The 13,219-nt window shown below is 38.2% G+C and overlaps 1 protein-coding gene across 1 annotated transcript in view; it reads right to left on the reverse strand.

Moving 5' to 3' along the window:
* LOC125308755 (dynein heavy chain domain-containing protein 1) overlaps positions 1 to 13,192 on the reverse strand; it is a 31,359-nt gene extending 18,167 nt beyond the window's left edge. The window contains exons 1-18 of the mRNA XM_048265331.1: positions 13,172 to 13,192; positions 12,183 to 12,706; positions 11,789 to 11,977; positions 11,403 to 11,606; positions 11,018 to 11,128; positions 10,671 to 10,827; positions 9,823 to 10,074; positions 9,228 to 9,371; positions 9,002 to 9,125; positions 8,530 to 8,759; positions 7,973 to 8,216; positions 7,559 to 7,716; positions 7,280 to 7,405; positions 1,331 to 1,607; positions 1,096 to 1,223; positions 807 to 1,005; positions 496 to 587; positions 21 to 222 (exon numbers count right to left, since the gene is read on the reverse strand). Of these exons, the coding sequence (XP_048121288.1) occupies positions 21 to 222; positions 496 to 587; positions 807 to 1,005; positions 1,096 to 1,223; positions 1,331 to 1,607; positions 7,280 to 7,405; positions 7,559 to 7,716; positions 7,973 to 8,216; positions 8,530 to 8,759; positions 9,002 to 9,125; positions 9,228 to 9,371; positions 9,823 to 10,074; positions 10,671 to 10,827; positions 11,018 to 11,128; positions 11,403 to 11,606; positions 11,789 to 11,977; positions 12,183 to 12,589 (3,244 nt within the window). The 5' untranslated portion in view covers positions 12,590 to 12,706; positions 13,172 to 13,192. The remainder of the gene's footprint in view (positions 1 to 20; positions 223 to 495; positions 588 to 806; positions 1,006 to 1,095; positions 1,224 to 1,330; positions 1,608 to 7,279; positions 7,406 to 7,558; positions 7,717 to 7,972; positions 8,217 to 8,529; positions 8,760 to 9,001; positions 9,126 to 9,227; positions 9,372 to 9,822; positions 10,075 to 10,670; positions 10,828 to 11,017; positions 11,129 to 11,402; positions 11,607 to 11,788; positions 11,978 to 12,182; positions 12,707 to 13,171) is intronic.
* Positions 13,193 to 13,219: the final 27 nt, after the last annotated feature.

A 13,219-nucleotide genomic window follows, 5' to 3' on the forward strand; every position in this document is an offset into this window, starting at 1 on the left:
AATAAAAATGTTTAACCAACCAATTATGGTAAATGTGCCACTGTCACAAGACTGCTGTGTGATAACGGACTTCTTCTTTCGGGTATTCCCCATCTGTGATTTGTCTTCATCCCACACGGTGATTATGAACTTTGCAAGCTGGAAGTGAGCCCCTTCCCAGTTCCGCTGAATCTTCCGGAAAACTTGCTCCATATCTGCCTCTGCTTTAGCATCTCTGCAGATCTACAGTGACCAAAAGCTTAAATCACTGTCCTGGTAATGAGCTTGATTAAATTAGCTTGATAGCTTTAAAACATAAGTACATTGTGTAGAGATGTTACATCAATGACTGCCTTTGCATGATTGATTTATTAGTAAACAGGTGACTACATACTTGATATTCAAGATTACATACTTGAAAATGTCTACAGTACATGTCTATGGGTATTAAGCTACACCATGGCCAACAAAAGATGCTATATAATTAACACTAAGACATTTATAGTCTGTACTGACCTTTTTGATTGCCTTTTGATGCTCCAGTAGCTTTTTTGACATGAGATCTGCCACGGTAAGATTCCATTGAGGGGCATATAGCAGTCCCATAGCTTCAGTGGTGGATACACATATAATTAATTAGTGTGTGCTTCACCTCACTGTGTGTTCACTGTGTGCAGTGTGTTTCACTAATTCACGGATTGGGATAAATGCAGAGACCAAATTTCCCTCACGGGATCAAAAGAGTATATATACTTATACTTATAACAATTATTAAAATGCCCGATTGTTTACTATACCTTGATTCAACATGCAGCATTTCAACCAACCTTTAAAAATGTTTTTCCAGTGCTTGTGCTTCAGTGTCGGACTGCTAAGTTCAGCCAACATGGGTAGCTGTTGACTAAAGTCCTCCATGATACGCAGAGCCCCTTGCAGCACAGCATCATCAGATGGGATGACTCTTGATAAAACTGACGCGTGTTGCTGCCATTCCTCTACCTTCTCCTGAGCTTTTCCCACCACAAACTGCCAAACACACAGTCCAATATAAACCATGTGGAATTGTCACTAATGTATACTTAGTGTGACAACTAAAGTGTTGTACTTCATATTCACCTTACTGAAGAGTAGTTGCATCCATTCTTGGATTTGTGATTTGCAGACTGTCATGAGCTCCCAAAGTTCCTTTCGGGTCTCAATCTTCCGCAAGGCTTCATCCACAAAGGTCAAATCCAGTGGCTCCTCTAAAAGGTTAATTGTGTAAAAAGTGTGTGATGAGTGTGAGCTGATGAGTAAAACATAACATGGACTTTCAGTATCTAAACATTCAAAAATTATAATAGTAACTTACTTCCCAGGGTTCTACTAGTTCGGCTTAGCTCCCTCAAACGTGCAGAGCTAACATTTAGCTGTCTGCACATAACCTTGAGTTTAGAGACCACCTGGGCAGCATTCTGGTTGGGATCCAGGTAGTCAGCCATGGTTACACCTGCCACCATGTCCTCTAGTTCCTGCTTAAGGGACTGGAAGCTCTTATTAAGGGTTTTTGCCATTGAGGGAAGGCACTGGCTGACTGTCTCCTCTGCCTGTTTGAGGTGGAATACAAACTGGTCCCACAAATCGAGCATCTGCACATAGGGCACACAAACCCAAATTGCGTATTATTATCTTATCACAACAATTTCAAAGCCAGAGACTTTATGAATGGGTAGGGATGGTATTAATCTGCAACGAGAGAGAGAGAGGGAGACTGTATTCATACAAACATTTTACTCTGCATATTTAAACAAACTAGAAATGTAATGCCAGAGGAATTACAATAGTGGATGGAAAGCTGCTGGCTTAATTTTGGTGGGGAGATTCCTGAAAAAAAAACACTGAATCACTTAATCTTTGAGTTCATACAAATCCTTGTACCAAAAGACCTTGTGTGTCAAGGCGTTCTTGAGATATAACACTCAAGGTGTTTTTGACCTTGACATTTGACCTCTGATCTCCACATCAACTCACTTCATCCTTGAGTCCATACAAACACTGGTACCAAATTTGAAGCATATGCGTCAAGCCGTTCTGGAGATATAATGCGCAAAGCATGAGGTATGGCTGTGACTTTTATTTTGACACACGGGAAGCACTTAAACAGGATGTGTAGTTTTAGGGAGCACCAGATTGTATGCATTAGAAGCTGAGACAGTTTGATTCACTGGTGACACCTGTGTTCTGATTAGCCCGGGAACTACTCTGGGTAGTGATGGGCAAATTAAGCTTTGGTGAACCACTAAACCACAGCAGTGTGAAGCTAGCAACACTAATGAAAAACTCCAATATGGTTGCCACATGTAGATTTTTCAACATAAAAGTCCTTACCCAAACCAGTATATGTAACCAAAAATATTGGTTTGCTAAGGACTTTTATGTTGAAAAATGTATGTGTGGCGGCCATCTTTTTGCTTTTCAGCTAGTGTCGCTAGGTTCACACTGCTGTGGTTCAGTGGTTCACCAAAGCTTAATTTGCCCATCACTAACTCTGGGAGCTTAACAAGCGCAGCTGGCTTTAGGCCATTATGACATCACAGCCATTCAAGTCTATGGGGGTAAAATTAGCTTTTAAACATGTTTAATCCCCTATTTCTCAAAAAGTATAAACTTTTAAGAAAATCTGAAAAATAACTCTCTTGTCCAACTCCAGACCTACACAACGGTTATTTCAACATGTCTGTACGTCAAGCGGTTAGAGTCGCATTCATTCTTGAAAAGGTAAAAAGAAAAGGTTATAATAATAACTAGAGAATGTAATTCCAGGGAATTACGAGTGCATGAAAACGCAAAAATGGCTGCTAAATGAAATATTGTTGAATATTTTTAAAAATATAATCCAAGTAAAAAGATGGAGGTCAGATAGAGAAAAAAGTTTGGTGGGGAGTCATAGTTGATGACAACTGACAGTTGGAATGGATGAACAGTTAAATAGTTGAGTAGTTTAAATAGTTAAATTATTTTATAGCGAATTATTGTATTGAGGACTTATTTTGAAAGTTGAAGTTGAGGACAGAGGAAACAGTTGGCGGGAGTTGTAGTTGATGACAACTGGCAGTTAAAATGGCTGAACAGTTAAATTGTTAGATAGTTTAAATTGTTAAATTATTTAATAGGGAATTATTGTAGTGAGGACTTTTATTTTGAAACAGTTGTAGGCAGAGGAAACAGTTGGCGGGAGACATAGTTGATGACGGTTGGAATAGCTAAACAGTTAAATAGTTGAGTAGTTTAAATGGTTAAATTATTTAATAGGGAATAATTGTAGTGAGGACTTTTATTTTGAAACAGTTGTGGGCAGAGTAAACAGATGGCGGGAGTCATAGTTGATGACCACTGACAGTTGGAATGGTTGAACAGTTAAATAGTTGGTTAAATTATTTAATAGGGAATTATTGTAGTGGGGACTTTTATTTTGAAAAAGTTGTGGACAGAGGAAACAGTTGAACAGGATCTGTAGTCTTAAGAGAGCCAGATTGCATGCTTAAAGCCTGAGACAGACAGTTGCTGGAGGTGGCCGGAACACTTGGCATAGGATTCTAATTAGAGTGCATGAAAATGCACTCTACTGTTATCCGAATTCTTCTTCTTATTCTTCTTCTAACGCTTTTTGTGCGTTTAATACAGCTTCAACTGTTTAACGTAGAAACTTCATTCAAACTGCGTTGCGTAGGTCTTACTTATGTGACATCAGCTATGTATTTTTCAACTTTGTAACTTTAATACTTTTTAAACTATTAATTAAAAACTACTAAAATTTCCCCATTGACTTAACATTAGATTATGACATCACAATAGCAATTAGAATCCTTTGCCAGGTGTTCAGGCCACCTGGATCACCATATATGGCTCTGGCCAGGCCACCTGGATCAACTGAGAGTTTCTCAGGCTTTATGACATCATAGCAATTAGAATATTGTGCCAGGTGGCCAGGCCACCTGCATCAACTGTCAGTTTCTCAGGCTTTAAGCATACAGTCTCATTCTATGCTATAAGCCTGAGAAACTGTTCAGTCATATTCATATATTAAACCTCATCTATCTAGCAAATAGTTTAACCTTTTAAACTATCCACCTATTTAACTGTTGTCATTCCAACTATATTAAACCTCATCTACCTAGTTCAGTCATTCCAACTATATTAAACATAATCTACCTAGCAAATAATTTAACCTTTTAAACCATCCACCTATTTAACTGTTCAGTCATTCCAACTATATTAAACCTCGTCTACCTAGTTCAGTCATTCCAACTATATTAAACATCATCTACCTAGCAAATAATTTAACCTTTTAAACCATCCACCTATTTAACTGTTCAGTCATTCCAACTATATTAAACCTTGTCTACCTAGTTCAGTCATTCCAACTATATTAAAACTCATCTACCTAGCAAATAATTTAACCTTTTAAACCATCCACCTATTTAACTGTTCAGTCATTCCAACTATATTAAACCTTGTCTACCTAGTTCAGTCATTCCAACTATATTAAAACTCATCTACCTAGCAAATAATTTAACCAATTAAACTATCCACCTATTTAACTGTTCAGTCATTCCAACTATATTAAACCTCATCTACCTAGTTATCATCTACCTAGCAAATAATTTAACCTTTTAAACCATCCACCTATTTAACTGTTCAGTCATTCCAACAATATTAAACATCATCTACCAAGTTCAGTCATTCCAACTATATTAAACATCATCTACCTAGTTCAGTCATTCCAACTATATTAAACATCATCTACCTAGCAAATAATTTAACCTTTTAAACCATCCACCTATTTAACTGTTCAGTCATTCCAAATATATTAAACCTCGTCTACCTAGTTCAGTCATTCCAACTACATTAAACCTCATCTACCTAGTAAATAATTTAACCTTTTAAACCATCCACCTATTTAACTGTTCAGTCATTCCAACTATATTAAACCTTGTCTACCTAGTTCAGTCATTCCAACTATATTAAAACTCATCTACCTAGCAAATAATTTAACCAATTAAACTATCCACCTATTTAACTGTTCAGTCATTCCAACTATATTAAACCTCATCTACCTAGTTATCATCTACCTAGCAAATAATTTAACCTTTTAAACCATCCACCTATTTAACTGTTCAGTCATTCCAAATATATTAAACCTCGTCTACCTAGTTCAGTCATTCCAACTACATTAAACCTCATCTACCTAGTAAATAATTTAACCTTTTAAACCATCCACCTATTTAACTGTTCAGTCATTCCAACTATATTAAACATCATCTACCTAGCAAATAATTAAACCTTTTAAACCATCCACCTATTTAACTGTTCAGTCATTCCAACTATATTAAACCTCATCTACCTAGTTCAGTCATTCCAACTATATTAAACATCATCTACCTAGCAAATAATTTAACCTTTTAAACCATCCACCTATTTAACTGTTCAGTCATTCCAACTATATTAAACCTCATCTACCTAGTTCAGTCATTCCAACTATATTAAACCTCATCTACCTAGTAAATAATTTAACCTTTTAAACTATCCACCTATTTAACTGTTCAGTCATTCCAACTATATTAAACCTCATCTATCTAGCAAATAATTTAACCTTTTAAAACGTCATCTACCTCATAACTGCTAAAATAATTATCTAAGTTAGCTAAGTCACATGGTTACCATAGCTAGCATGTTAGCACTGTTAGCATTTTTTCCAAAACTGCTAGAAAACATGAGCTAAGTTAACTAAGTAACTTGGTCAAACATTAGAGCCATTCCAACTGTCAGTTATCGTCAACTATCTACCTATATAGAGCCTTTAAACTATTTGTCTATCAACACACATTAAACTATCAGTCTGTCAACAATTTTTAAACTATCTACATATAACTTTTAAACTTTCAACATTCATTAAACTATCTGTCTATTAAACTATCTGTCTATTAACAACTGTTAAACTATCTACATTCAACTTTTAAACTGTCTACGTCTAAACTATCAACTTTTTATTAAGCTATGCTATGTCTGTCCTAGCTTCATTTTCATGCACTCGTAATTCCCTGGAATTACATTCTCTAGTTGCTCTATTGTGATGTCATAATCCAATGTTAAGTCTGTGGGGAAATTTTAGTAGTTTTTAATTAATAGTTTAAAAAGTATAAAAGTTACAAAGTTGAAAAATACATAGCTGAAGTCACCTAAGTAAGACCTACGCAACGCAGTTTGAACTAAGTGTCTATGTTAAACGGTTGAAGCCGCATTAAACGCACAAAAAGTGTCAGCGGAATAATAACTAGAAAATGTAATTTCGAGGAAATTACCAGTGCATGAAAATATAAATATACTGTATATTAACATACAATGCAAAACAAACTTTTATTTGGAAACAGTTGGCAGGAGTCATAGTTGATTACAACTGACAGTTGAAATGACAGGATCTGTAGTCTTAAGAGAGCCAGATTGTACAGTATGCTACTATGCTTAAAGCCTGAGACAGAGTAGGCCTATATAGTTTAAAAGTTAAATGTAGATGGATGTTGATAGACAGAAAGTTGAATAGATGTTGATAGGCAGATTGTTTAATGGATGTTGATGGGATAGTTTAATGGGTGGATGAGTGAATGGTTTAAAGAGGATGAATGGATAGAAAGTTGGATGGAATGTGCCTTATATCCTTATCCTTTTTTGTAGAATGGAGATACACAGAGAGAGTTGGCCTAGTTGAGCAGAAAGCAGTTGATATAGGTGCAATCAGCTTAACTGGCTTTTTGATGAGGCCTAGTTTAGCAGCTGGAAGAAGACTTCGGATAACAGAACAGTGCATTTTCATGCACTGTAATAAGAAGAAATCGAATAACATTAGAGTGCATTTTTCATGCACTCTAATAAGAAGAAGCCAGGAGATTTCAAGATAGTGGATTCCATCCACTATAATTACACCTATAATGAGACAATTTAATTGCTAAATTGAGTTTAGGCAGCAACTGACTACTAGAAGGCATTGCTAAATCATGCTATCTCACTAGCTTTCGCATCTATGTATGTAGGCACTGAGAAAGACACAAGTGCTGCACGTGTACTTATTAACGTTCTTCCAGCATAACTAAGCATAGCAGCCTAGCTCACCAGCTGTGATTGTCTAGGAGTGTAAAAGTGATGCATGACCTTACACACAGTACATGCTGTTCTTTGTGTCTGCCATGTATCTTACAGGTTTGTGAACATTTTTGTTATTTTATGTCGTATCTGGTGTACAGCAGCCTCAACACAGCCTTCCCACCTGTTCCTCCAGTGCCACCTCCTCAGGAGTGATGCGTCTGAAGTTTCTGCTGAGGGTCTCCTGGAGGGAATGGATGTACTCTAGCTGTGGCTGTCCCTCTTCTGACATCTTCTTACAGCGTTCCACCTGCATAATAACACACAGCAAGAAGAAAAACACCACTTGAACTCCATATTATGCATCCTCTATTTGCATTAGCTTTCATTTGATTGTAATGTTTGTATGAGTGGCACAGACCGATTTTATACAAGTAAAAAGTCTATACAATAAAAGCTGTACCATGCTGGCAAAATGAGTAAAGTCATTGAAGTCAGCAGGCTGAGCTTGCAGGCCATCCACAACACTCTTGAGCTCCGAGATCAGATTCTCAGAGCGCAGCTGAATCTCCTCTGTTATCAGGGAGAGGAAATCCTCTTCAATAGAGTTCAATAATGGTCCTACAAAAACATAACTTCTCAATAAGACAACGCATGTGTAATCATGCCATTTGCATGAGAGACCTATTCAAGCAGCTTTTTCCATCCTCAGATATCATCTCCAACACTTTGACAACATAACTCTGGTCCTTGTGTCAGCTGCATTTGTCTTTGCAACCAATATGGACATTTGTTTATCTATTATTTACATATAGCAAGCATTGAACAAAAGTGTCGGCTAAAGCCCTAAGCTATATAAAATAAAAATCACACTCACCTATTTTGTTCTGGATTTGGATGCAGTTCACAGTGAAAAGCTTATTAGATGTTGTGAAAAAAGGTGGCAGGGTGCGCAATTGATCTGCCCAAAGGCGAATCTTCTGAATGCACTCCTCATATTGCACAAAGGTCCAACCCCTCATGGCATTCAGGGAGGTTGCACTCCAATGGCTAGTGAACAAATGAATGTCCACCAACCAGGAGAAACTCTTACCAAGCTTATGTACTTCTGCCTGAGCATCCTGGGAGAGGGGGACAATAATGCCAGTGACACAGACAGGATGTCATACCCATGAGTAGTGTTGGTTTTAATGCAGTTGGTTCAGTTCTCAATCTAACATATTTATTATTATTATTATTATTATTATTATTATTACTATTATTATTATTATATAATGGTAATATATACTAAACATTACTAATGGAATGAGATTTTTATATAGGCTACACTATTACACTATTACACATTTTTTATTATAATGTTTATTGTTATTGTACAAAAAGTGTCTGTTAACAAAACATAACCATAACCATTTTCTTATGCTGTAGTACTACCTGCATGATCTTGGCCTGTTCTCTCACTACCTCCTCCACTGTGGCACTGAGTCCCAGGTACCACTCCAGCTGTTTTTGGGAGAGGGGGAAGTAATGCCCCCGCAACCTCTGACCATGCAGCATCAGGGGAGGCTGGTGGGGCAGCACTAGACTGCTGCCCAGTACACATGTGTCACGCTTGGAGTCTGTGTTGCTCACACCTGTTAGCACACCGCCCTTAGGCTCCAGAACTGAGGATATGACAAGAAACAATTTTGTAAACCTGAAGACGTAATTGCCACAGTAAATGGACAGAGATCTTTTGAATGTTAATCATAAATACATAGGTACAGTATGTTTATAACAAACCTATGAAAACCACTATAAAATATAACCTTAAAGTAAAAAGTACTGTAGAACAAATCGACTGACCTTAAATCAATATAATGATTAACCATGAACATTAGCAAAGTGTTGTATCACAGAATCTAACCTGAGGTCATGGTCTCCCCTGCACTGTGATTCAGACTGATGTCTGGAGTAAAGCCAGCCTTCACAGTAGTCAAGGAACTGCTGGTCGATACTCCGTCAGCCAGACGGCTACAGGAATCAAATGTCTAACATAAAGCAACAGTCAATCAGAAAAAAGACCAGCGAGTTCACAAACATAAATGTGTTCTGAGATTAAACTGTAGCTCAGTGATAACATTGGATTTCACCTGCATAATCAAGTCTGCAACTGATGACACTGCGCCATGTAAAACATCCTTAAACAGGTGAAGTGGTGGGAACATTGTCAACTTGTCCTCTGCCCCAAAGATGAGCTCTCCTTGAAACAGACTGACCTGCTCGGGTCTCTCTCTCTGGAAAATAAAACAAAGAATTTTATTTCTCAACAACCAATTTTTATCACCAAAATCACAGGTAGCTAGCCTGAGTGAACCTAGACAAATCTGTGAGCGAATTTGAATTTGCTTTGCAGTTCCATCAAGTGATCAAACAATCTTGAAGATGAAATCTGAAGATAGTATAAGACTGAGTCGATTAACAGGTTGCACAGTTTATGTTCACTTTTAACCACTAGTGTTTCTCAGTTGAGAATATTCTTTATGGATGACCCAAAATACAGTAGAAAACACTGCTCATCAAATATGAACAATTTGTGCAACAGTGTTTGCACAGAAATTCTCAATTACTGTGTATGATATCAACCAAATCATTAGCTTAGATTCACAGTCATCTGACAAAATCCTGCATCAGGGGTCACACAAGCCAAAAGACTACTAACAGCAGAAAAGTGTAAAAATGTATCACCTTCAAAACTACATGGAGGAAAGACGTGACTTCACGATGAATTATGGTAACCAAACTTTGCACAATCATGCAGTCCACCAGAGAGGCCATGTTACCGAGCCGCTGCAAGATGGCCTCAGCATGGGCAAGGTCCCTCTGAAGGCCACTCTGGTGCTCCAGCAGCTGGTGCAGAGGTTGGCTGCGCTGGCTGGTCTGGCACTGCTTAATATGGAGCTGCAGCTCCTGGTGGGCCGCATAACTGTCTTCATGTACCTGAATGGCAGGGAGAAGATAGAGAATATAGTAAGAAATTACACCATAGCAATGCTTTTTTTTTTATATATATTTTGCAATATTCTATTCAACACACAATGTAGAATTGTTTTCCTTGGTGCAAAGGGAAACAATGGTATCAATGCAGTACAAGAAATACCACACAAATGAACACTGATGGGGGTTGACCAAACATTCAGTGCCCCAACGGCATCAAATCAGCATACTCAAGGGGTTATAAAGGGGTTTCCCAGCATAGAAAATTGAATAGCCGGTCTAATTTTGAGGACAATGAGTTAAACTGTTTCAAAACAAATTTAATTATGTTGGAAAGCTAATTATATGAAGAGAAACATTGAGAAAATGGCTTTAGCCATTAAGTGAAAGCTAGCCTCTTTGGAAATTACACCAATGACTGGGACCAGTCAAGGTTGATTGAACTCACTGCATGTCAACTGCAGAAAATAGAAAAATATAGTCTTCTAAACATAGTCTTTTTTATGTCATAGTACACTTTTTTATTCATAGTACACTTTTTGTACTTCTGAAATGTTGCATTTATACTCTCTATGCATGCGAACTGTGAAAAGACATACCATGCTCAATATCATTGAGCGATACAAAAGGAATTTCTCCAGAAACACTTGAGACTCTTGGTTCTTTTCATTGAGAGTCATCTGGAAGTCAACAAGTGTGTACATCTTGGAGACATCCTGCGGCAGCCAGTGAACCTCTTTCAACTCTTCAATTAATCTTCAATATAAGAACAAGGAGACAAGAGAGAAAACTACTCATTAATTTTAAAAGGCTGAATGGACAATTTTGTCCAAAGAACATACCAAATTTAATGTATTTGTTAACCAAATTGCAGTGCTGCTCTTTGGACATGTCAAGAATTGCATTTTGTCAAATAAATGGCATTTTACTTCACAGATAAATCCACCTTGACATTTGGAGGAGAGCATCCCTGAAGTGCGGCACAGCTATGGGGAGCTGCTCCTGCAGCAGGTTGGCCCTGCGTTGGAATGTCACTCGTCGCACATTCCTCTGCCACCTGCTCCGACAGGGAGAGAACTACCGTAAGTTATACATGTAAACAAGCACTTAAACTTTAAACCATGTTACCAAAACCTTTTTTAATCACCTCAGGTGGCACAGTCCATTGGTCTTAATATAACCTACAGTCTATGCACTGGGTTAATTTACAAATTAAGAAAAATAGAAATTATTACAATTCAGAAAGAATAGCATGCCATGCCAATAAACTAGCCTGTGCTCACAATTCTACCATTGACTCAGAGATGATGTTTCAACGAGACATGGGTTACCAGGTAAAAGCCTTGCGTAGTAAATAGTCTCGGAAAAATGGAATGTCTCTGAGACTCCGCCAGAGCACAGCCTCTCTGTACCACTCGGCCAGAGATAGGACTGTTGTGTTGCAGCCATCCTGCACATGCATCACAGTGTACGGTGAAAAGATGTAGTAATCTGTTCCAGCCTTATTACTGGGAACCATCTGCAAATCATATGGCCTGCAAAACAAACACAAAAACATATGCATAGTTATAGAGTATTTATGCACTGAGTAGTAGGGCATCGATGGTGTATTTCAAATACTAATTTAGGAATAACACAACAAATCACACCATTTTAACTTAATGGTAACAGGGGAAAAGTGTTTCGGATAAAAAAGCATGTAAAAGTCTTGACCTACCTAAAATGCACACTCTCCACCTTGTGGAAGTGATAGAACTGCAACTCTCCGAGGTGCCGCTTTTTTGCCAGGATTTCTACAGCTTCAACACCAGTGAGTGGTTTAGCTTTGGACTTGCTCTCTTTTACTGCTATCGTCTTATTGCCTTGATCAGTGCACTTAGGCTTGTCAGCTCCTTCATTTGCGAAACTGTAAAGAGTAGCATGGTCTGTTTTAACATGTCGTATGGTCTGATCTGATGGCTATTTTGGTCTTATTGCTATTAATTAAAACATATTGTAATCAAATTCAGACCTTTGAACAGGTTGTAGGCCTACACAGTAATATTACTTGAAGCAGAGACAGACCTCAATATACAGATCTAGAAGAAGTCTCACGTCCGTATCTCACTCACCTGTCTACTGCTGAATTCTCACAAGATGACCGCTCAACCTTAATAGGAATGTCTGCTCCTAACACTGACGGCATCACCAAAGGGCCCTCCATCCATAGTGACTCACCAGAGGCCAACTCAGAGCCCACTGTGGAAACCATCCGTGGAAGCTCCACCATGGACACGGGTGGTGAATGAGGTGCCAGGTCTGGTTTGTCTAGAGTACCAATTAGGGGCAAGTTGGACCAAGAGCCTGGTAAGGGGACAAGGCCTGTCCGATACTCTGTCGTCAGCTTTGGGAGTTTGGAGGGGGCGTCTGGAACAGACATGGTAACTTGTGTCTTGTCCATTTTATTACTGTTGATAGCCTCTGCAGTGCATCCTGGAAGCGTTGTTCTGTCATCCCTGTCTCTTTTTGGAGAGGGCATTTTCAGTGCTCAGGGCGTTTCATTTTTATCAGGTTGAAATTCCAGGGGAAAGATTTCTCAGGGAAAATAACAGGCTGTTCTTTAAGACGGACTGCATTTGTAGCCTACTTTTCATCCCTGTGGGGAATGGGCAGATAATTGTGTGCAATTATATTACAAAACATAACACATTACATTAGGCTATACCACAGACTTGAACATAGAAAAAGTAGCCTAGCCTACATGGATATATATTGTACATAATTACATTTATTTACAACATGATATCGTTGTTGACTATACAATGTTAACTAATGTAACAGAAAATGCACGGTCCGCTCAGTCCCTTTCACAGGTCACCAAGTTGTCTGATCAAAACTCAGGTTGCATCTAGGCTAATTATCCTACTGCTGCAATGATTTGAGAACATGACACTCTGTAACGTTAGCCTACGGATCTGCTGTGGAATTTCAAAACATCAAACTTGTCTAAAGAAGTTTGAGCAGACAAACAGTTCCTAAGTAAAAAAACATCGTCAGAGATTAAAGCAGACACAGAAGGAAACAGTCTAGTTCGCATGTTACAATGTTTGATCAGACTCACCTGTTGCCTTTCGTTCTCCACAACAAAACGCGACATGTTTCCATAGTA

The sequence above is a fragment of the Alosa alosa genome, chromosome 15, assembly GCF_017589495.1.
Source record: "Alosa alosa isolate M-15738 ecotype Scorff River chromosome 15, AALO_Geno_1.1, whole genome shotgun sequence".
NCBI classification, from domain to species: Eukaryota; Metazoa; Chordata; class Actinopteri; order Clupeiformes; family Clupeidae; genus Alosa; species Alosa alosa.